At 40.9% G+C, this 25,559-nt stretch overlaps 1 protein-coding gene across 1 annotated transcript in view; it reads left to right on the plus strand.

Annotated features, from left to right (window-relative positions):
* The first annotated feature begins 5,240 nt into the window (after nucleotides 1-5,240).
* Nucleotides 5,241-25,559, plus strand: part of LIMCH1 (LIM and calponin homology domains 1) — a 335,209-nt gene continuing 314,890 nt past the window's right edge. Inside the window, 1 exon segment of the mRNA XM_074273744.1 lies at nucleotides 5,241-5,514. Coding sequence (XP_074129845.1) covers nucleotides 5,428-5,514 — 87 coding nt within the window. The 5' untranslated portion in view covers nucleotides 5,241-5,427.

Below are 25,559 nucleotides of genomic sequence, written 5' to 3' on the forward strand. Positions count from 1 at the left end.
GCTGCTTGTCCAGAATTATACATCTAGTAAATGTCTCAGGTAGCATTCACATCCAGCTCTTCCCAACTTTGAGTCCAGTGCTCACTAACTTAATTGTCCCACACTATCTAACTACCACTAGGGACAAATGAGCCGTTCAAAGTCTATAATATACATACTTATAATATATTGTCCCATATATTCTTTTTTTTTTTTTTTTTTTTTTTTTTTTTTTTGAGGCTAGGGTTAAATGACTTGCCCAGGGTCACACAGCTAGGAAGTGTTAAAGTGTGTGAGACCAGATTTGAACTCGGGTCCTCCTGAATTCAGGGCTGGTGCTCTATCCACTGAGCCACCTAGCTGCCCCTGTCCCATATATTCTTAAATCCATCAAGTGGACGAGGCAGCTCAACTGATCAGGGAGGCCTTTTTTGTTCAATACCTACCTACACGGACCTTATTTCATTTGATCCTTGCAACAGCTGTGAAGTGAGTTCTATAGCTATTGCCAAACTCACTTTATTGACAGACCCAGAGACTCATCCACCACCATAGAGCTAGAGAATTTAAAGCCAAAACCCAACCCGGGTTCTCTGGACTCTCTATCCTATATATTCTAATGTTTGTCTGAGTTACAGTTATATTTGTCCCGCAGTTATAAGTGTTCCAAGGCTATGTGATCCTGAAAAAGTCATTTAACCTTGATTGCCTCCAAAAAGGGAAGAGTGTGTGTGGGGCAGCTGGAATAGAGTGTTGGCCCTGAAGTCAGGAGGACCTTAGTTCAAATCTGACTAAAGTTAATACTTTCTGTCTGTGTGACCCTGGGCAAGTGTGACCCCAAATACCTCAGCAAAAAAGAAAAAAAAAAGGCAAGAGTGAAACACGAGGCTATATCTGGGTTTGAATTTTACAATTTCTGCTTTTTATCCTGGATTATCCCTACTATCTTTTCTGTTTTTTGCTTCTATTAGTATGTCACAGAATGCTACAGGAGAGAAGCCTTCCAATTGTACAAACATATATTTTATAATGTCACTGAGGGGGAGTGTTGCTCAGTGAGGTGCCTTGAGTTCAAGCTTTGTCTTTGACATACTGGTTTTATGGGAAGGGCAAATTACAGGATACTCAGTGCCCCAGGCAAGTTTCTAATACTGTAATTTGCACTGAAGGTAATGATCTGTATTACCTTCCTACAATGATGAAATCATAGGACTCATTAAAAAAAAAAAAAATAGACCTTCATGGCTGCATGTTCATTCTTTTACTATTTTGTGACTGACTCTAGTACTCTGCCCACTTCAGATATATATATATATATATACCCTTTTGTTATTTCTTCAAGCCACCTATACACCAACCCTCTTAACAGAAGACCTAATCTTGTACTTTACCAAGAAAATGGTAGTCACTTGTCATGAGATCCTACACAATTCTCAAATCTGCTCAATAGTATCTCTCATTCATTCTTCCCTTCTCTAAAGAAGAAGTGACCCTCCTTTTGGCCAGATCCAACCTCTCTAATCCTGCCTTTGATCTTCTTCCCTTTATCTCCCGGTTTTTTTGTCCTTTTGTAATCTTCAGCTTTACCTTATTTACCTTCCCCAGTGCCTACAAACATATCCAAAATCCTCCCATGTTTAAAAAAAAAAATCTATTTGATTTTCCATGCTTTTAAATGATTGTTCTTTTCAGTCAAAATTCTAGAAGAAAAGTCTATTGTTGCCTTCACTTCATCTCCCACTCAATTCTTCCCCTTTTGTAATCTGGTTTCAATCTTCACTTGGCTGAAATGGCTTTTTGCAAGGTTATCAACACTCTTAATTTTTTTCTAATTTAATTTTAATTTTTTTTCTACACTTTAAATTGCTAAATTCATAGACCTTCACTTTAATCTTATCCTTTCAGATCTCACTCTAGTGTTTCACATTTTTGATCAATAAATAAGGGTAGTCTAAGATTCTCTTCTCTCTAGATTTTCCTGTTCCTGCTCTCTTCTGATTTCTTTTCTTTTCTGATTGTTCTTTTTTAGTCTTTTTGGCAAGGTCATCTCCTTCAAATCCTGTCCCCAGATGGAGGTGTAACCCAGGGAGTTGTCCTCAGCCTTCTCTCCATACTGTTTTCATATTATATTATCAGCTCACATTGATTTAATTATCTCACCCTAAATGACTTCCACATCTACATATCTAATCCACATCCCTCTCCAGAGTTATGTTTTAGATTGCCAGGAGCCTATGGGCCATCTCCCATCAGTTGTCCTATATTTATCTCAAACTCTACAAATCCAAAACACAACTAATGCACTTCCCTTCCCACTTTCTACTTTCCCTGTTTCTATCATCCTTTCAATCAATCAAGTTTGAAACCTTGATCTCACCTCTTCCCTCTCCCTGACCTTCCCACATCAACTTGGTTGGTTGGTCATCCTGAGCATACCTCCATAATATTGTTCAACCATTTCCCCTTCTTTCTACTTGAGAGCATTACTTTAATTCAGACCCTCTGCATCTCTTGTGTCCCCCATTTCAATAATTTACCAACTGGAATCCTTCTATCCTTTCTAACCTTTCACATGACTTCTAAGGGGATACACTTAACATGACCATACCACTGCCCTATTGAAGAACTTCAGTATCTTCTTCCAGTTATATCTCAGATAGACTCTATGCTCCTTGGAGTTAGTGTTTAAGTAAACTCTTTACAAACTGATTCTAAATGAATTTAAAAATATTTCCCCATCTTATCTCTACATTCCAGCCAAACTCTTTGCCTATGAATTAGCAGATCTGGATAGCTCCCTCCTTCCTTATCTAGTTCTTTTGGAAGCCCTACCCTTCCAAGGTTCCCTTTGAGTGCTGCTTTTTAAATGAGGTTATCCTTTCACTTGCTAGTGTCCTCCCTCAGACAAATCACTTTGCATATATGGTGCATTTTCTTATTTGGGTTCTTGTCCTTTGTATCCTTTAGAATCCTAAGTCCATTGAAAGCAAGGATTTCATTTGCTTTTTCTGTCCAGTTGTTTAGCACTGTGCTTCTAAGTCCTTAATAAATGTTTGTTGAATCTATTAAAATTCACCACTCAGATTATTATTTGGCACAAGTGTTTATTTAGTTTACCTTCCACAAAGATCAGCATTTCCTGAAAATTTCTTTAGTTCTTAGACTAAATGTTGATTAGGTCATGCATGCCTCTAGGGCTATGAAGAATTCAATCAATCTAGTACAACCTCAACTTATCCGGTCCTCTTTTTTTTTTTTTTTTTTCTTTTCCTTTTTCTGAGTCTGGGATTAAGTGACTTGCCCAGGGTCACACAGCGAGGAAGTGTTAAGTGTCTGAGATCACATTTGAACTCGGGTCCTCCTCCTGAATTCAGGGCTGGTGCTCTATCCACTGCGCCACCTAGCTGCCCCCCAATCCGATCCTCTTAAAAGGAAACTGAGGCCAAAGGAGATTAGGACCTGCCCAACATCATTGAAGTAGTGACTGATTCAGGCTCAGAGCCTTATGCGCTCCAAAGCAACTTGCAGCAGAAAGTAGAGTAGATGTAGAGTAAGTGAAAATGGGCATGAACTCTTGTTGAGCTATTTTCCAGCAGTGTGAACTTGGGTGTTAAATCCCTGTGCTTTTTGGGGGCTTCAAACTTTTCATCTGCAGAATTAGGAACTTGACCTACCTAGATCAAGAGACTGGTGTGTGTGTGTGAGAGAGAGAGGGGAGGGAGGGAGAGAGAGAGAAGAGAGAGACACAGAGTCAGACACAGAAAGAGACAGAAATAGAGAGATGGAGAAGAAGCAGAGACATAGAGATTGAGACAATCAGAGAGACTCCATTGGTTGTCTAGGGAAGCGAATGGACTTCTCAGATAATGGCTTTAAAGAACACAAAAATAAAATACAGAGGATCATGAAGGAACCTAATTAATTATATTGACACACAATGATCAAGAATATTTATCTAGTGTCACGAAGTTAAGAACTCCTGGATCTCTAAGGTGGAAAGAGATAGAGACAGAGACAGAGAAGCAGACAGAAACAGACACACACAGAGAAGGGACTTCATTGGTGGTCGAGGGAAGCTTATGGACTTCAGAATAATGCTTTAAAGTACACAAAAATAAAATACAGAGGATCATGAAGGAACCTAGTTATGTTGACACACAGTGATCGAGATTATTTATCTCTCTAGGGCCCTGAGGTTAAGAACCGCTGGATCTCTAAGGTGGATCATTTTCAACTCGAGATCCAGGACTCCCCGCTCCCATCAGCGTCCTTTGTGGGCTACGTTACCTGGTCTGCATCCATAGCCACTCTGCCCCCCCCCCCGCCCCCATCTCCATTTCCTCGCTCTTTTCTCCCGGATCCCTGTCAGGCTTTTAGCCTCCTCCCTTCGATTTTGGAGAAGGGCTCGGAGAAGGAACTAATTGTGACCGCAGCCGGGCCGGGGGAAATTCAAGCCTATCTCTTTTGCTCCATCCCTCCATCCCAGCTGTCACCGGAGTAACAGGAAAAACAGGTAAATTCCACCTGGGTTTCGCTGCTTGACCATGGGACTGCAGCCCAGCGCCTGGGGATTTCCCCGGTGCCAGCCCACAGGCCTCCTGGCAGCGCGGGCGCCCCTCCGCCGGCCGGCCCCGCTGCGGGAGCCTGCGATCCCTGCCCCGTTCGGCCTCCCTCTCGGCCAGCCCGGGGGAGCGCACGATCGCGAGGAGAAAGGGCAGGGGCACCGCGCGCGCCGGTTTTGCCTTTTTCTGCTTCTCGGGGCGATCCGTGGCTTAAGTGGCCCGGGGCAGTCCAAGGCTGCACTGTCCCCGGCCCAGCCCGGACCCGCGGACGCGGGCGGCCCCGCCGCTCCTCCGGGTCCCCGCCGGCCGCCCACAGCCGCAGGGCCCGCGCCGGCGCCGCGTCCCTCCCTCCCAGGTGCGGGCCGGCCCCGCCGCTCCCCGCGTCCTCGCCCCGGCCGGTGGCGGCTTGGGAGGCGGGTGACCTCGGCGGGAGGAGGAGGAGAGGAGGTCCGGGGGTGGGCACCGCAGTAGCGCCGCTTGTTTATTTTTAGGCGGCGGGGGAGGAGGGGGGAGAGGAGGAGGAGGAGCGAGAGAAGGTGGGGGAGCGAGAGCTGCGTCGCTGCCTCCCGCGGGGACCCCGCTCCCCCCCGCGAGTGCAGCCCGGCGCTGGGAAGGGCCGCTGCGGCAGCGTGTGCCCTCCCCTCCCCCAGGCCGCCCCCGCCCCCTCGCCCGGGCTCCCGGGGCGTTCTTGGCAGACGGCCGGCGGCCGGCGGCGGACGGGCGGCGGTGGCGGAGGCGGCCGTGGCGGCCTCTAACCTCTCCCTGCAGCCTGCTAGGACCTGCCCCGGGGAAGCAGACCGAGGGAAGGGGGGCGCGGAACGAGGCCGGCGTCCATTCAGCAGCTGCCGCGGCGGCCGAGGCTGCGGAGCACCCGGGGCGTTTGCAAATGGCTAGCCTGGGCTTGGGGCTGGAAGAGCTGCAGCCCGAGCCTCCTCCGGAGCCCGCCTTCCACGAGGCGCAGAAGTGGATCGAGGTAGGTGCCCGCCCTCGCCCGGCCGCCCGCCCGAGCCGGACAGCAGCCCCGAGGAGCGCGCGGCCGCTCGCTGGCGCGTTGGCAGGGGGACTCCTCTGCGGAAGGGCACCTGAATGGCGGGGGGCCTGTAATTGTAGCGGGCTTAGTGGGGGCGGGGCGGGGGGACCGCGCTCTCTCCCGCTCCGGCAGTCTCAGCCCGGGCAGCTTTCCGTGCCCTCCCCTGAGCCCTGGAGAAAGCGCCGCGGGGAGCCGGGAGCCGCAGATTCCCCATCCCTGCCCATCCCTCCCCGGAGCTCTTGGCTGATCGCCACCAGACTTCCCAAAGCTGCCTCCCCTTCTCTCTGGTCTACGGCAAGCGCTGACGCCGGGCTGGGGCCCCGGGTGGGCGGCCGGAACGGAGACGCCCCCAACATCGCCGGGACCGAAGGGAGGGCCGAGTCCCGGGCAGGGCTCGGAGGGGGCGGCTGCTACCTGCAGCCCCCGGGGCAGGCGCCCAGGAGCGCCCTCTTTCCCCCGGTCACCGAGGGGCGATCTTCCCAGTGGCGGCGAGAATGTGTGGTCATTTGTGCACTTCTTAAGGACTGAGGTGCTAGGCCGGGCCGGTCTGGGGAACCGCTGGCTCCCAGCCTGGGACGCTGCGACCCACACGCATCGGGCTGTTCCGAGTCGGAGCTTGTGAAGGGGATCCCTCCACCCCTTTGGGAGAGAAAAGGAAAAGGAGGGCCCTCGCTCCTGGAGTCCCTATATTATTACTAGTCATTTTCACAACTTGGGGACTGAAAAACGAAGCGGTTCTTTATTCACTTTTTAAAAGGCGATTGTTGGCGACGCCGCTCCCCGTCGTTGGTTAGCGTGAGGTGCACTCCGCACTCCTCAGTTGTCAGAGATGGGAGTCCGAGCAGTGATTAAGCATTTCCGAGGTCCAGCTCTTAGGCTTCCTCCTGTGCCAACCCGCACACGCATCCTAGGGTATTACCGTGGTGCCGGGGACTCTGCCAGCTCCCAGCTACCTAAAGGCAATTAGATCGCGGTACTTCACAGCTTCGCCCAATTAAACCTTTATTCCTTCACATACATTTTCCCCCTGAGGCAATTGGGGTTAAGTGACTTGCCCAGGGTCACACGGCTGCTTGGGGCCGGTGCTCCATCCGCTGTGCCCTCCAGCTGCCCCTCCACTTTTATTCCCATTCCTATCAATATACAAGCATTTATTAACAGCCTTCTATATGGTAGGCACAGAGAATGCAGCACATACAGAAGAGGGGCAGTACTTGCCTGCCCTCAAGAGGCTTAATTTATACCCAATCGACTTTAGAAGCAGTTTTTTTTAATAGATTAATATTCATTATGGGTAATTTCTAGAATCTTTTTTTTTTTTTAATTGCTAGAAAATCAAAGCATTTATCCCAAACAATGCTAGCATTCTCAATTCTTGGAGGGAGGGAAGAGAAGAGAAAATCCAGTACCAAAGGCTTTTATGTGGCTTCTCTCTCTGCCCCCTCCCCCATCTCTGCCTCTTTCATCATATTCAACTAAGTAAAATCCATGTTTGATATACATTCTTACTACCGGCACCAGTGGCCACCACATTTGCTCCAAACACATGCGAAGCACCTGCGATAACTAGGTTTGTAGACATCTGGCTAAAGTGTGCAGATGCTTTAACTTAAGTGATTTAATTTCCTAGATTTAAAAAACATCCTTAAGTTGGGGCAAGAACACCCTTTGAGTGTAACCAGGGCATCATTGTGGTCAATGGTTGTACCATGTTTCTTTACATAGAAATCAAACTGGTACAGCTGCCTTTTAAGTGTGCTGTCATTCAGATTGAGTAATATCGTGGTGAAGCAGGTAATTATCAGATTTTGCTCTGGTTCCTCAGTGTTTGTTGTTCCGGAGCAGGGAGAAAACGTGATTTTGTCCCATTTCCTTTGACTATGTAACATACAGAAGCTCCTCGGGAGAATCATCCATGGCTGCTTCCGCGTGTTCCTTGATCTTCTGTCTATTTATGACCACTAGAATAGGAAAACTCCCGGGCAGGAAGGGAACCCAGAATGGGGAACTTAAATTTGTCACATTTCCTTTGATTGTATACATAAGCTCCTCAGCAGAACCATCAATGGCTGCTTCCATGTTTGCCTTTGTCTTCTGCAAATTTATGCCCACTAAAAAATGAAAACTATAGGATGAAAGACTTTGTAAATGCCCCATACCTGAGTGTGGGACTTTCCTTTTGAACCCTGCGTACATTATTAAGAGCATATCTCCTTTCATTTACAGCATCTCCATTTCATTGAAAGGCTATCTTCACTTCACAAGGGTATCATAAGCTACTAGGGGAGGGGGAAATAAAGAACCTGCCTTAGTTAGTTTGTAGTGTTAATGCTGAGTCTGCAAACCAGTATGAATCCCAGAGCCCCAACAGATGGTTTGGGAGAGCCCTGCCCTTTGAACAAAGCTTCCTAGGCTAATATAGTAATATAGCTGCTAGAGTGACTCCTGTGGGTATTGTTATCTTCAGACAATCTCATCTCCTCCGGTAGCTAGCTGCATTGTTCTCCTGCTACATCCTCATTATTATGGCTTTGTTTTTACGGGGTTCTCTCGGGGAGAGCTTCCCACAGCCAGGAATTTCACCATTTCCTAAGAATACTTCCCTATGTGCAATAGGTTAATAATAAACAATGTTTTGATTCTTGCCTCCACCTCTTTGTATATGTTGGCTAAGGAATATTCATTCTTAATACTGACACTTAAAAAACAAAAAAACCTAGCCCAGGGAAGAAGTTCCAGGAGAGATAAACTCGTTAATGAGGACTCTCTCAGGCTGGGTTCTCCTGCCTCTTTGAGGAATACTTTACTGGGCAGGAAACCTGGCAATGGAACTCTGGGCTATCTTTTACCACCCCTGGCAAAGGCTGGATTCCGAATGGGAGGCAGGCTTATAATAGGCGAGGTTGATGTGGGTACAGATAGTGTTGCTCAGCGACACTTCCAGCAACTTTTTATAGCTCTGGGAGCAGGTTGAATATTTTACTATGGCTTAGGAGACTGGAGGAGAAAGGCCCCTCAGAAAAAGGCAAGTCAGTCGACATTGACCTTGGTTAGGATCTGCAGTCATTTCTCTAGCCCTTTCTGCACACCTCCCCAGTTGTGGTTAGATTGAAAAGAAAATGTTAGAAACCCTAAGTTTTAGTGTAGAAACATAAATTGAAATTTCAATGACATCAGCTCAACTACAAACGAAGGTTAGATAGAAAGGAAGTTATAAGCTGCATATTATTTTATTATTATTATTATAGTATTTTATTTATAAGACATAAGCATGGGTAATTTTTCAGTAAGCTGCATATTATTAAAACACATTAATGTTATTTTCGAATTAGAGGGAAATCTTAGTCATGCAAAGTCATACAATATAATTGTATAGTAAAGCATGCAAACACACATATAAATATATAAACTTAGCCTGTAATAGTTTAAGATTGTGATATATGCACTTGGTGCATTCTATATTAAACATTGATAAACAATAGGAATTATCATATATGTGAATGTTTTTGGCCCAAGACTCAGAGGAACTTTAGTGAATTGAAATCAGTGTCATTTCTTGCTAAGGGAGTGCCCCTTCTTTAGATTAGAATTGTTTTCTAGTAGGAATGTGATTTCCCACCCTCCCTCCATTTTTTTTCAGTAGTTCTACCTATTTACAGATAATGAAATGGAAACTTCAGAAAGTTTAAATGATTTGGCCCAGATTACATCTATTTAATTATCAGAAATGGGATTTGAACTCACGTCCTCTTAGACTTCAGAACCAGGACTTGATGTTTCATAGTCTCAACTTGGTTTCCTGTTTGTGATTCTACCCTGGGCTGCTGGGGTTTGGGTAGAGGCAGGGCTCTGTTAACATGGGTGTGAACACTTTCTCCAACTTTTCAACTTTTGTCCTTAGGAGGCTTGTTTGTGACCCAATTCAATTTTTTTGTGGGTGGAGAAATTAGTCCCTGAAGTGAACACTTGGTTTGATCATTCCCTAATCTCACTCCACCCCTTATCCCAAGCAAGATTACTTTCTTTTCTCTGAGAGAGGGGGAAGGAGGGAGAGAGAAGGGGGAGGGAGGGAGAGAGAGACAAAGAAATACTACAGAGAAAGAGATGGAAATTAGATAGAGAGACAGAAAAAGACAAAGAGAAAGGCAGAGACACACACAGAGGCAGAGGCAGGTAGAAACATGGACAGAAAGAAAGGGAGGAAAGAGAGACTGAGATTAGAGTGTGTGTTTTTGAGGGTAGGTAGGAGCAACTAAATTAGTAGGCCTCTTTAGCTCTCCAAGATTGAATTTTTAATGTTACTTGGCAATAAGTAATGCTTGTATGTGCCTAACCTTTGAGATAATCTGGCATTTAGTGATCAGTAAAGTATTAAATGACTGATGTAAGGACTGACTGGAACCACGAGTGTCATTTGTCATTCATTCTAATTCTTTACCTCTGTAGGCTTTTGAGGACTTTTATAACTCTTAAAGTTGATCAAGATTTCAGTTTTCTTTACTGTAGTCTTCAGACTGCTCAGGGATAAGAATAAAACCTTTCTGGCTAGATAAATGGAGGAAGTGGTGATCAGTGAATAGCTATGCAAATCAGACTATAAACCATCTTTCTTACCATGACATTTAAATAGTCGGAGCTGTTTGTATACTCAGGCGGCTATTCTCCTAGGCAGTCACATGACTGGAAACCTGTGAGGTCCCCCTCTTTGGGATGGGAGGTGGGGCTCGCCTAGAAGTCATCCTGAGATTGATTAATCGGCCCAAGAAGTCCAGATGGGCCGAGCCCTTCGCAGCGGACTGGGCAGGGTTAGGCTTGGGCTCCCAACAGCTTGGTGCCAGTTGGCCCACTGAACATCATGGAGCTGCCATCCCAGACATCTGGCAGGACATCAGGTGGGACAAGGCGAGGACCCGAGCTTCTGGAGGCTCTGGAAGGTGCATTGTGGTGATCAGAGCTACAGAATTAAAAGGAAAGAAGCTTTCTTGTCACCTCTCAATCATTGCCTGATATTTCCCTGCACACGTTTCCCAGTGGAACCTTTCCTTGGAACAACTAATAGCATCTGACGCTGTGCGCCGGTCCATTCCCTTCCTGTCCCCTACTTCTGAGCCTGACATTGGTCATTGCAGTTCTTCAGAATGAGTCACCTCTTCATGTTACTGTCATTTCCATGATCGATGATCCCTTGTTTTTTCTTCCTCTGTTCTCTTAATTTACTTTTTTTTTTTTTTTTAAGTTCACCATGCTTGCTGTTTCTTTGGAAGTAATATTTCATGCCATTTCATATGGCATGGGTTGTTCAGCTATTTCCTAACTAATGGACTTCTATTTGTTTCCAGTTTTTGGTAGTTGCTGATTCTCAAAGGAATGGTTTAAATGATGGGAATTGATGGGAAGGCTGGGAGGGGGCAGAGGAACAACATTGGGTGCTTACCATGGGGAAAAGCCTAAATTGCACATTTAACTATAGGATGATATTTTGCATGTGCAGTAAAAGCCCCTCTGGATGCTAACTAAATACCTGTCTAAATGGGTCATGCAAGATTTCGATAGCATCAAGTTCATTTTCAAGAGAATATCATTCCCATTTCCAGGGAGAGATGAGAGCATCCCAATTTTCTCCTCCATTGTCCTATTGACAGATATGGAAGATAGGCCCTATTCACTTTTGTCAGTGATTTCAGAATGGCCTTCAGAAGGAAGTTAAGAAACAAATCAAAGGTGGAGGATGTCTGATATAAAGAACTTGGAATAAGAGGAGGCACATTGTTTAAGGGTCCAATGACAGGACCCTTATGTAAACCATTTTGTAAGTTGGCAAGTGCTAGAAAGATTCCAGTTATTGTTATTATTTCTTGTCTGCTAAAACTTGGAATTCCACCAGTGCCCTTGTTTGTATCTGAAGCTTCAAAGGTGACACCTTGGCATATGAATTACGTGGGCCTTCTCTTACCAGTTTCCCTACTTCAGTCCCTTTGTTTCTGTTCCTCTGCTGATAGGGAGAGGGAAAAGTTAAAGTGGGGAAATGAAATTTTATGTTAAAAGTTGAACAGTTCATGTTCATTGTCCAATTCTTTGTGATTCCATTGGGGGTTTTCTTGGCAAAGATATTAGAGTGGTTTGCCATTTCTTTCTCTAGCTCATTTTACAGAGGTAAATAGGGTTAAATGGTTTGTGCAAGGTCACACAGCTAATAAGTGTCTAAAACCAGATTTGAACTCGGGAATATTAGTCATTTTGGCTTCAGGCCCAACACTCTATCTGCTATACTAGCTGACTGCTTCATTTTATGTTTGTTATTTTTGTTTTGTTTTTTTGCTAAAAGTACAGATAATCTATGAAATGACTACCTCTCTGAAATCTTTGCTGATATTATAGCCAATATTGCTTTCTCTTTTTTGAATTCATATAGTACTTATTATCTGTCACATATTTTGATATTTAATCATTTTCTCTTATACTTAAATTGTTTTGTATGTCTTTTTCCGAGAGTGTTCCTGAGAGCTTCTCAAGGCCCAGGATGGTACAAAATATATTTCTTCTGATGCTAGTTCCATGCTAATGGAACTAAGCTGTTCTAGGTCTTAGCAAACTAGCCAGGCTTCAAAGGTCTACCTGTGCTTGCTATCACAGGATCTGGACCTGCCCAGATTATGTTATGGGAGCACATCATGAGAAACTTGGTCACTAGGTACCACATTATTTTTGGCTGTAGAAACTCATGAAACTACAAGAGGGATTAGGATTTGTGTGGTTAGTGAAACTGTCTATTTCCATGAAATCACAGATCATCGGAAATAATGATCTATATGTTCTCAGTGGAAAAATACATCTGGGGGTCTTACTGTTAGAGGTAATGTCAAAGGACAAAAGTAACCCAAAAACCCCATAAATATAAAGTTTTTAAGTATCTGAGAAGGACAATTTCCCTGTCCACACCTTTCTCCTTCCCCCACAATGACATAGAAAAGAGCTATCAAATAGAAAAATGTTTAGAGGAAAAAAATGAGTGATCCAAAGTTGAAAGGTTTGTGTGTGAGGAAGGATATTCAGTTCACTTTGGCTGTGGTAAAATTCCATGACTGTGATACTGAGAGCAAAATTTTCTCTTGTAGTGAATCCTGTCTCAGTAGTTTTGCACCACAGGATGGGAGAAAAATCAAAATGAAACCATATATTGAGGATAGCATACTAAAGGAAAATCTTGACTGGGTCTTTTTCTCACCTAAAGGTAGCAATTTTCTAGAATGGTCTTAGAAAAAGGATTAAATTGTCTTTCTCTCTTGTGTCTATGAGAACACTCAAAAGGATTTATGACCTTCTTGATATGGGATTTGCTCCAATGGCTTAACTTAGATTAAAACCTATCCATCCCTTTGGATTTTTTTCCCACATTTCCTAAATTCCCTTAAGAAGATGGCCACAGCAGCCATGGGAATCCTTGCTTTTTATGGGTATCTTGACGGTCCCAGTGGACCAACTCTCTTCACTTTGTGTCTTTCTATCTTTGTGCTGAGATCAGATTTGAACTCAGGTCCCCTGGATTTCAGGTTCTGTGCTCTATCCATTGTGCCATCTAACTGCCCCTCTTCTGCTGTCTTGAAGAAATCTGATGAAGTTCATCTTCATTGTTTGTTATCAGATCTATCCATTCCCTTCTCCTTTTGCCTTCAATCTTTCCCAACATCAAAGTCTTTTCCAATAAATCGCATCTTTTCATTTTGTAGCCAAAGAATTTCAGTTTCAACTTCAGTAAATTGTGGGGATTAATTTCTTTAAATATTGACTGATTTTATCTCCTTATTGTCCGAGGGACTCTCAAAAAGCTTCTCCAGCACCGAAGTTTGGAAATGTCAATTCTGCACACTCAGCTTTCCTTACAGTTCAACTCTGACATCCATCCATTGCTACTGGAAAAACCAAAATTTTGATTCCATGACCTTAGTCATCTGGGTGATGTCTCTGCTTTTTAGTGTGCTGCCCAGATTTTCAGACAGCAATGAAGGTAGCTGAAAAGCAGTTTCTGTGGAGTCAGTCGTCGAAGACCCCAAAGTCATCTATCCTGGGCCATTGCCAGCTGTTCTGATTTTTGTTTTGCCATTGGACTTTAATGCTTCTGAAAGACAGAGTGAAGCTGATGACTGTGCAACTTAAATCCAATTTTCTTGAAAGTCAAGACATCACCATGTGATGTCATTGGTCCTCTTGGAAGTGAAGGATGAGCAACAAGGTGCCTAGCATGTTACAAGATGCTTAATAAGAACCCCATTGACTGCTTCAATTAGAACCTTCCTGACCTATTTGAATCTCATATCAAATTCTCTGCAGAATTTTTTCCCCTTCAACTGCTTAACCTTTAAACATACTATTTTCTCCAAGTAATGCATTATGAATCTATGTAGGAGACAATTTTCCCAGAAGACAAAATGAAAAAAAGAGAAGAATAGAAGGACTTAATTGCATTTTTGTTTTTATCTTTTAAGTAATATACTTTTAAAAATCTGGAAGTTATTTTTTCTTCTAGTTAGCATTAGAGGACTTTTACTTAAAGTTTTATTTGGTAAATTTTTGTTTTGATGGGTCATTAGTATTTGAGAATATTAAGGAAACAGTCTGAAATGAGTAGATTGGACCAAATAGTTTTCCATTTCATTATTTGGAAATTTACTTTTAGCTGTAAATTCTGATTAAAAAATAACTTCTGTAGATATAACTCTAAACTTAATTTATTGAAAAGAGTTATAATTTTAAAAATATGATGATGAGATTTTAGACAAGCACTTAGCACACTAGCTAGCACATAGTAGGTGCTTAATAAATGTTTATTGAATTGAATTGAATTAGTCAATAAATCCACAAGGGGAGTAGCTCTGTTAAACTCTTCATGTATTTCTCCAGTGAGAAGCTCAAAATTATGCCTAGAAACAAATTTGAGCTAGTAGAGATTTGACCCCAAAGTCCAAAATTGTGACGGATAAGTGAATATAGATGTTATTATTTCACAATTGTAAAATTCTTCATGCACTTCTCTAATGAGAAGCTCAAAATTATACCTAGAAGTAGATTTGACCCCAAAGTCCAAAATTGTACTTGATAACTGAATATAGATTTTATTATTTCACAAGTGTCTCCTATGTGGAATACAGCCAGATAAGCTGATATCAGTCGGGGTTGTTTTGTTCTTTGTTCTTGAAGGGGATAATGACATCAGGCAGGTGATGCCTTGGATATGCAAGTGGATTGGATTGGAGTGAAGTGAGGGAAGACTGTGCAAAGTCATCAGTCTCCCTTCTGGTGCAGTGGCTAGATAGAGATCAGGACCATTGGAGATGACCCCCTATTAGTCATGGTCCCTGCCTTTAAAGAGCTTCTTGTCTAGCCAAGTACACCATGACCAAAGATTGTAATTTCTAAATCATATTATTAACATTGTGACTAAAATCAAGTATGAAATTGCAATCTAGCCATAACACTATTCAACAATTTAATTGTGCATAGAACATTTAAGTTGTGGTTCCTATAAAACTAACTGTTCTCTCTAGTTATGTTTTATTATAAATTTTTTATGTTGTGTTTTTGTAAAATGAATAAATATTAGATGGGTTTTACTTGTACCTCACAGGATTTTTACTGTATGTCTCTCTCATAGAGATGATATTATACTGAAGCCTTATGAGTCCATATCAGCCTTTGGCTCCCAAGCCCCATTTTGGTGTTTGCTCCACAGAGTATGCTATTAATATATGTACCAGGACTGTAAGTTAGAGTCTTGCCCTGAGATAGAATGTGATATAGTGAAAAGAACAATGTGATCTGGAATCTCAAAGACTTTGCCACTTGCTTTCTGGGCACTTTTCTGGGCCTCAGTCTACTTTTCTGTAAAATAGTGAGAGGATTGGAATAGATAACTTCTGAAGCACTTCTGGCTCCAAATTCCATTTTTCTTCAAACAGCCGACAGTTTAACTTGAGATATAGAACTATATGAAAAATGAGAGGAAAATATCTGACAACATGTAAATATTTGAGTTATGTTGACTCTAAGTACTAAGTCTTTAGAGAAGACAGGAAAAGAGGGAGAGCCTTATGGAAAAGTGGTCTTCAAATAGGTCTTGAAAAGAAGTCGAATTTGGATAGATGGGGAAGATATTCTAAGTAAGAGGGAAAGTTGGAGATTAGTCTTACAAAATGATGGGAAAAGGGTTTGGGCAGATAAGATAGAGCCCACTAATGGAGAATTGTGAAAACCAAAGTAGGTAAAAGCTATTCCCCAGGAGATTATTTATTTAAGGACATGAAATTTTTTTTAATTTAAATTTATTTTATTTTTAATTTATGGAATAAAACAAGCATTTCCTTTTTTTAAATTAAAGCTATTTGTTTTCAAAACCTATGCAAAGATAATTTTCAACAATCACCTTTGCAAAATTTTGTGTTCCAAATTTTTTTTTCCTTCCTTTCTTCCACCCCCTCCTCTTGTTGGCAAGTAATCCAATATAGGTTAAACATGTGCAGTTCTTCCATACATATTTCCACAATTATCATGCTGCACAAGAAAGATCATATCAAAAAGGAAAAAACAATGAGAAAGAAAACAAAATGCAAGCAAACAACAATTTTTTAAAAAGTGAAAATGCTATTTTGTCATCCACACTCAATTCCCACAGTCCTCCCTCTGGGTGCAGATGGTTCTTTCCATCACAAGACTATTGGAACTGGTCTGAATCACCTTGATGTAAAATAAGCATCTTCATAACATAACATAATAATAAAGATTGTACATGAAACTGAAAACCTATTATATACAATTTGCCATTCCTTTTAAATCTATAACTGTTATCATGTAGATTTTTTTTTCTTGCCTCCCCACTCCTCCTACCCTAGAGATGGCTACCTTTAAACATAAGTAGGTATCTCTATGTAAAATCATTCTATACATCTATTTATCAGTTCTTTTCCTGGATGTAGATAGCATCTTCCTTCATATGCATTTATAATAGCCAAAATGACTTATTCACTCAAAGTTGTTCTTAAAATGATATTGCTGTTACAATATACAAATTCTCTTGGTTCGTATTTTTCTAAGATCATTCTTAAAGAAATATGATTTTATCAATAAACCTGAAAAATTATTCAAGCTCTCACATAACCAGTAAGATTCAGATTGTCAACTCTGATTTGCCAGTTGATGATCATTTAATCATAAATTCATTAGTCTACATCTGAAATGGGTTTTATAGTTCTCAAGTCATTTTCCAGATGAGCAAAACCTAAAGGATACAGAGGATAACCTGGCTTGTCTGGGGTTACACATAGTATCTGAGGTGGAATAGGAGTGAGTCCTGACTCTCCAGGATCTTCTCCGTTATATGTGACTTTGCTTCTCCAAAGTAACATATCTCTCTTCTCTAACATCTTTACAGTATCATTTTGCTATGCAAAAAAAAAAGTATTCATAATAGCAAAACCGAAAAGAAGCTACATGTATAACAATAGGGAATTACTGAACAAATTGTGGTTTATAGACATTATGGAAGGGGATTCTCTGAATAAAAGATGACAGACATGAATAAATATAAAAAGCCTTTCATAAAATGATGCAGAATGAACAGCAAACACAATATATAAACTTCACTGACTTGAATTTAGGGATTGGATCACATGAATTCCTCAGTCTTGGGGGCAGGGAGGCTTTGTGTGAGATCTGATGAGATTACCAGCTAATGAACATTTTTTCTATAGGGACTTTGCTTCTCCCAGGATTGTGAAACTACTCCTTTTCACCTTGTTGAGAAGAATAACCTAATTAAGTCTCACTAACTGGTTACTCCTAGGATGAAGCTGTCTTCTCTCTTGGAGAAGGACAGATTCAGGATTGGATCTAGCACTCTGTGCTGTCTTTAAAAGGGAATCAGCAATCTACTTAAAATTGTTTTTCAATTAACATTTATTTCTTCTTCCACCTTCCCCTTTTGAAAACAATAAAACCCTTAGAACAAGCTTCAGAACACGTTTTTCTTTTCCACCTGTTAACTGCATCTTTAGAGAGATCTGTCTTCTTATAGTCTATTTCCTTGGAATCCATTGATTACATTGAACTCAATCAATCAGTAAATATTTATTAAGCATCTCCTGTCTACCAGGCATAAGCATTGGGGATACAAAAAGTGGCAAAAGACAGTTTTTGTCCTCAAGAAGCTTACCATTGAATGGACTTTGTATGTATTGTGTATTTCCTCATCATGTACATGTTTTATCCTCTCAGTGAACATAAGTTCTATCAGGTCTGAGACTTTCATTTTCTGTCTTGCATTGTGTATTTCTTCATCATGTACATGATAAACTTATGTTCACTGAAATAGAAAATAAAAGGTTTTTTTTCCTATCTTGTATTATGTATTTTTAAAAATTTTTTATCTTGTATTGTGTATTTCCTCATCATGTACATGTTCCCCTCAGTGAACATAAGTTCTCTCATTTTCTATCTTGTATTGTGATTCTAGAAAATGATTCCCTAGTTTTGGGGGTTGCCCTATTGAATTTAAGGTTTCCCTCATGGTAACCCCAAATTTAGGTATCCTAGCGTCCCGCCTCCTGACTTCTTAAATATTTCACCTCTTATCCATGAACTAGTGCCTCGTTTCCTTCTCATGCGGCCCATGATTGCCAATGGAAATGTGGATCTTGAGTGGTCCCCCGCCTGTGGTCACTCTTGCCTTCTGACTGCATTCTTTTCCCCGCTCTTGTCGCATCATTCACATTAGACAGCTCCATGACAGGCTTTCCAGTAGATCCGAGACTGCCACACAGGTGCCAGGCTGGCGTGGAATTCTTGGCCTGATGAAGAGAAAATAGACCTTGTTGCTATCCCCCCTGCTGCCAGGAAATAAAATGGTGGGTCTATTTATTTATTTATTTTTCCGAGTGGTTAAAAAAAGCAGTTTATAAAAGAGTTGCCTGGTGATAGTCAGCGATTGGCCGCCCCAGGAGCTATTCTACCCTTGGCTCCTAGTTAAACAGTATTAGTCGAAGGAATTATTTAGGAAGCTGGCGTTCTCTGCATCATGTGCCTGTGTTGCACTCATCACATGGAGTTCCTGTCTGCAGGGATTGAGATCATTTTTCTTTCTTTAAATAAACAGGTCCATGATATTCTGTCATTTTGGGTCACTTTTCTTTTCCTTCCTTCTCTTTCCTTTCCTCTCCCCACTGTTCTCTCTTAGCATCTTATCTCACTCTTATCCTGTAGCTCTGAGGCTCAGGGTATCAGCCATTCAATTTATTGAGAGTGTTTATAGTTTTGTTTTGTTTTTTGTAAAAAGAAAGATGAGAATTAAGGAGGAATAGACAGAAGTTTATTTAGGTGGCTAGATTCTTTTCAATCATTTAATCAGTAAGCATCTATTATGTGCCAGACATCCTGCTGAGCTGTATGCCCTACTGTGTGCTGGTGGGCCCTGTGCTCTTCTGAGGGAGGAATAATAGGGGTTTACCCTGAAGTTCTGAAATTCTTTCTAAGGGCAGTTGAATGTCTGGAACTTTAATACGTTCTTTAGGTGAGAAGATAATGGCTGATAGTACTGATACGTGAACCACGCCTTGTTCCACAATTGTAATGACATCATGGAAACACTGAGGAGGAGCCTCCTCTCTGCCTTTCCTATGGAAAAAAAAAAGAGAGATGAGAGAGCTTAGTGCTATTGTCAGCTAACAGATGTTGTTATGATCCTAAATGGCTTTTCCCAATGGCCCTGCAAAATGTGATAAATATGAGGGGCTATAGAAAATGAGATCCTCATTCACTGCATTCCGATCACCCCCAGGGAAGGGTGATTTCCAAGAATGAGTCTTTAGGAGCCCTTACAAGATCTCAGAGCCCAAAGAAAAAAGGCCGGGATCCATGACGGTGTATGTAGAACCGTGTGTCACGGGGTGGGGGTGGGGGGAAGCACTTTCCATTATAGGTGGAATGACTAATAAACACCTGTTATTATGGTTTTCCCAGAAGTCACATTCAGATGTAAAAAACAGAAAGGTCGGGAGTGTATCTGCATATAAATTTACATGTGATTTGAATGTTTGCCCAGATATATTTTAGAATGCTTCCCCCAACCCCTGGCTGATTTCCCTCAGATACAATAATTGGTCCACAATTCCTTCCTTTTTACTGGAATGTGCCCTTTCCCCTATTACTGCATCTCTGCTATTTGGGAGTTCTTTCAGGGATGTGTCACTGACTGTAAGATGATTTTAGAGTTTAGGAAAATGGAGGTAGCCACCAGAACCTTTGCCAGCTCGTCCATGGCACCTCTGCCACAGCTTAGAGACCATTGGTCCTGTATCCAGATGGGAAAAAAAAAAGGACTGAAGAAACTGTGAGGGATCCTTTTCAGGGTAGGGAAAAAAAAAAGCCGCATAACTGCAAGGGTGCCACATGCCAGTGGCTCTTATTACAACACAAATGTTTAGCTATAAGGTTTCTTATGCTGGGAATCTGGAACTCTGAATCCAAGGGAACTTCGCTGGGAAGCCCACAGTCTATACTCCTTACTCAATTAAAGTCAATTCAACAAACTTCTATATTATTTTAAGAATTTACTTATTTATTAACTAATGGAATCAAAAAGTATTTTCATTACAGTACTACTAAACAAATTGCACATGAATATGCAAACCTATTATGTACAACTTATTTACTTTTACTTATTTTACTATTATGTACAACTATTACTTTTAAATGTATAAGTATATGCATTTCTCTTTTATTTTTCTTTTCCTTCCTCCTTTCCTCCCTCCCTTCTTCTCTTTCTCCCTCCCTCTCTTCTTTCCTTCCTTCCTTCCTTCTTTTTTTTAAACTATATTTAAAAGTATAGTACTCTGCTAAGGACTTGGGACACAGAGTAAAAAGAATTAATCACTCACTCAAGAAACTTACATGGAGGTGGGGAAGGAGAAGCATAACATGTCCAGAATTAAATAAAAGGCAATTTCTGGAGGGAAGAAGCATCAACTATAGGAGAGATCGTAAAAGGGTTTTCATAGGAGGTGACATGTGAGCTGATCCTGGAATTCTGAGAGGTGGAAGGAGAGGAGACCCTCTGTGAAAAATTGCAGGGATCTGATAAAAACATATGGCAAGCTAGGTTTGGTTTGGGACACAGGTAGGGTATTGGAATATGGAGAAAGTGAATTTTGGGAATAATATATAATTTTCATATTAATAATTTGAAGGTCTGGAAAGATGGGCTATAACCAGATTATGACAGGCTTTAAATTGACAAATGGAAGTATTTGCATTTAATCCTAGATACAATAGGGAAATGACATGGTGAGGAAAGTGTCTGAGGAATATTGATTTGCAGCTGAGTGAAGACAGGATTAAAGGGAGGAAAATAATAAGGGTATTGCAGTAGTCCAGGTAAGAGATGATGAGGCCTTAAATTAGGGTAGTGACTTAGTGGGGAGAAGGGAAGAAGTAAGAAAAGTATTATGGTAGTAGATTCAACTAGAGATGATGCAGAAGGAAGAATTCAGGTTAATTCAGAGATTGTAAATCTGTGAGAGTCACAGTGTCATCCATAGTGGTGCCTTCCCTAGAAGTGGGAAGGTTTAGAGAAGGATTTGAGGGAAAAGAGAAGTTAAGTTCTGACTTAATAAATTGGAGAGACTGATGTGATATCCAGGTGGACATCTTCAACAAGGGGTTGATGGATTGAAATTCAGGAGGAAATTTAGGATTGGATATATTAGGATTGCACAAAGGTCCTTGAACTCAAAGGAGTTGATTAAAAAGAGAAAACAGTAGACATAGAGTTCAGGAACTGTATATCTATATCTATCTATCTATCTATCTATCTATCTATCTATCTATCTATCTATCTCTATATCTATATATCTGTATGTGTGTGTATGTATGTATAAAATAGCTTTTATTTCCAAAATATATATAAAAATAGTTTTCAACATTCATTCTTGCAAAATCTTGTGTTCCAAATTTTTCTTTGTCCCTTCCCCCCATCTCCCTACCTTAGACAGCAAGTAATCCAATATATGTTAAACATGTGCAGTTCTTCTATATATATTTCCACAATTATGCTGCACAAGAAAAATCAGATCAAAAAGGAAAAAGAATGAGAAAGAAAACAAATGCAAACAAACAACAAAAAGAGTGAAAATACTGTGTTGTGATTCACACTCAGTCTCCATAGTTCTCTCCCTTGCTGCAGATGGCTCTCTCCATTGCATGTTTATTGAAATTGGTCTGATTCACCTAATTGTTGAAAAGAATCACGTCCATCAGAATTGATCATCGCACAATCTTGTTGTTGCTGTGTACAGTGATCTCCTGTTTCTCCTTATTTCACTCAGCATCAGTTCCGTAAGTCTCTCCAGGTCTCTCTGAAGTCATCCTGCTGGTCATTTCTTACAGAGCAATAATATTCCATAACATTCATGTGCCATAACTTATTCAGCCATTCTCCCACTGATGGGCATCCCCTCAGTTCCCAGTCTCTTGCCACTACAGAAAGGGCTGCTCCAAACATTTTTGCACATGTGGGTCCTTTTCCCTTTTTTAATAATCTCTTTGGGATACAAATCCAGAAGAAACACTGCTGGCTCAAAGGGTGTACTTACTTTGACAGCCCTTTGGCCATAGTTCCAAATGGCTGTCCAGAATGATTGGATCAGTACTTAACTCCACTAACAATAAATTAGTATTCTAGTTTTCTAATATCCCCGCCAACATTCATCATTATCTTTTCCTATAGAACAGAACTTTTAAAAAATTATTTTTTATTTCTGGAGTAAAAGAAGCATTTCCATAACAAAGTACAGTTTTTAAAAAAAGATTATACAGATTTTAAAAAAGGAAACTCTAAGTTTATTATGATAACGCACTGTTCCTTTAAAATGTACATTTATGTAAACTTTTTTTCTCCTTTTTTTCCTTCCTTTCATCTCTTCCCCCAGACGTGATTATTATTAGACATACCTATATATGTAAATATTCTATATATTTATTTCTTCATTGTCTGGATATAGACAACATCTTCCTTCATTGGTCCTTCGTGGTTAGATATTTTTTAATAGTCAAAATGATTTAGTAAAACAAAGTTGTTCCAGAAACAATTGCTGTTACTGTATACAATGTTCTCTTAATTCTGTTCATTTTGCTCTCCATTATTTTGTGCAAGTCTATCCATGTTTTTCTAAGATAATTGACTTATCATTTTTTTATAACACAACAATATTCCATCACAATCATATGTCACAGTTTGTTCTGCCATTCCCCAGTCGACAGACATCCCCACAATTTCCAGTTCTTTGACAGCACAAAAAGAGCTGCTATCACTGTTTTAGAGCATATATTTTCCCTACTTGTATTTGGAAATAGACCTAATGGTGGTGTTGCTGGAACAAAAGGTACCTTAATAAGTCTTGGAGCATGATTCACATTGCTTTCCAAAATGATTAGATCAGTTCACAACTTTGAGGGATAATCCCAAAGTGTTGGAAAGATGGATGATTTTATTCAGCAAAGAACACTGAGCAGGGAATCACAGGGAATCAAAACTGAGCAGTGTCATAAAAGCCAAATGTAAACAGAGGATCCTAGAAAAGGCCATTCAAGTTTTAAAGTTAAGACATCAACCTTGGAGAGCAGTTTCAATCCAGGTTTGATGCCAGATCACCAAGGGCAGAGAAGTGAGTGGGAGAGAAGTGGAGTCCCTGAATGTTGCTGACCCTTCCTAATCCTTTCATTGACTGGGAAAAAAGATAAGAGTCTTGTAGCAGGAAGGAATTGCTGGGTTGGGAGGTTTTTCTGATAGCTGATGAGAGTGGGAGACTCCAGGGAAGTTTTACTTGTAGAATACTGGACTCTGCTGCTTCAGGAAGCTCTCTCTGGAGCTGATGACCTTGATCCATAGCTTCATGGAAAGGGAGCTCTGCTTCTTGGAAGATTTCTGCTGTTTGGAGCCTTAGAATCCAAGAGTTGGAAGGGACCATAGTGTCTATTTAGTCCAAGCACATGAATCCCATTTAAAATATACTTTGGGGAGGAAGGTAAGTAGTGCAATAGATAAAGCACTGACCCTGGAATCAGGAGGGTCTAAATGGAAATTCGGCCTCAGACACTAGCTGTGTAACTCTGGGCAAATCGTTAATCCTGATTGCCTCCAAAAATAAAATAAAATAAAACATCTGACACATGGTCATCCATTTGGATGGTTCAATGATCTTGCCATTATATTCTCTCAGGGAAGCTTGAGGCTCTTTTGGCTATCAGAATATTTTTCTGCCATCAGAAGTTTTTCTTTACATTTATCCAATATTTACCTCTGAAATTTTTACCTCTTGTTCCTAGTTCCTTCTCTTGGGACCAGTAGAGCAGGCTCAATTCCTAGTCTGGGTGATGACTTTTCACATATTTGAAGACAATTATCACATAGCAGAGCATCCAAGTCTTTTCTGCAAGCTCATTCAATTCATTTTCACATGGTGCAAACCCTTTACAATCCTGTCTAGACTTCTGGAAGGAGCTCCAGTTTATCGAGATCCTTCTTGGAAGATGGTGACTAGAATTAATAGAGTACTGCATTTGTGTCTGGCTAGGGTCTAGGAGAGTGGGATCTTTGCAGTCCACACCCTAGAAATTGTATGTCTCTTAATGCAATCTGGGATCTATTATTGGCTTTTTAAACCTGTCAGATTCACATTGAGCTTGTCTGAAATGCCGAATAGACTCCTCTTTGGCCATTCCTCCACCATCTACTTTTGAAATTTGGTTTTGATAGTTCCCTTTATTATTTCCATTTTATTAACTTCAGCCCTGGTTCTTATCTATCAAGAAGCTTTTGGATACAGATTTTTTTATCATGACAACTAGGCCTTTTACTTTTGAATCACTGAAGAATTTGAATGACTCAGAATTGATAAGCATATCAACTAGGCCTTTATTCAAATTATAGGTAAACTCATTCAATAGCATTAAGCTAAACATAGATGGAGGCCAATCAGCTCAGTGGATAGAGTTAAGAAAACCTAAATTCAACTTTAGCCATGTACTAATTCTAACCTCTGTCTTAATCCACTAGAAAAGGAAATGGCAAAACTGTCCAGTATCCCTGCCAAGAAAACCCCATGGTCAGGATAGTCCATAGGGTCCACAACAACAAAGTATAGATCTCTCCTATGGATATAGATATCTATCTCCACTACAGAGCTCCTTCCAAGTTGACATTGAATGATTAATGACCACTTTTTGGGGCTGGCTATTTAAACAAATCTCTATCTACATAATTATAATATTATTTGGCCTACACCTCATCTTGGTCATGGGAATAGGCAGAGTTGGAGAAACTTCTTTCCTTTTTTTTCCTATAATAATATTAATAATAACTTTGTAGAGCTTTTATAATCTGTTAGAAGCTGGCAACTTGCTTTGTTGCACATAGCTAGTACATGTCAGAGCTAGGATTTCAGTCTAATCTCCTGAACTCCAAATCCAGTGATCTTTCCTGCTCTACTCTGCTGCCTCTCAGCAGAAGGAGATTTCGGTGGAACAGTTTTAATGAAAAAAATTTTGTGTTTATGCTGGCTTAATGAAATGTCACTAAGAAAAATAAATCGAATTTGCGTTTTAAGAGTTTATAAGAACTGGGGAAATGTCATTGGTCTCAAAGGCTCAAGTGTTTTATTTTCCTTTTGGCCTTTCTGTCAGAATGAAATGATACCACTGGCTAAAAATCAATCATAATCTGCAGTTTTGCCTCTATTCCTTTTATAGCATATGTTATAAGGAGGCAGACGATTTCCCCCCCCCCCCCCAGTGGACAGACTGCCTATTTAGACTATACCATGAATGGTTATAGCCTTTCATTTTTGCCTTTTATTTCATCTTAGGTTGAGATATTTTCTCAAGGAGACTAAACATTACAAATATCCAACCTGTTATTGTCCTCCAGTGGAAGTGCTGGCGCTGGGGAA

The sequence above is a fragment of the Sminthopsis crassicaudata genome, chromosome 6 (assembly GCF_048593235.1).
Source record: "Sminthopsis crassicaudata isolate SCR6 chromosome 6, ASM4859323v1, whole genome shotgun sequence".
In the NCBI taxonomy this organism is placed as follows: domain Eukaryota; kingdom Metazoa; phylum Chordata; class Mammalia; order Dasyuromorphia; family Dasyuridae; genus Sminthopsis; species Sminthopsis crassicaudata.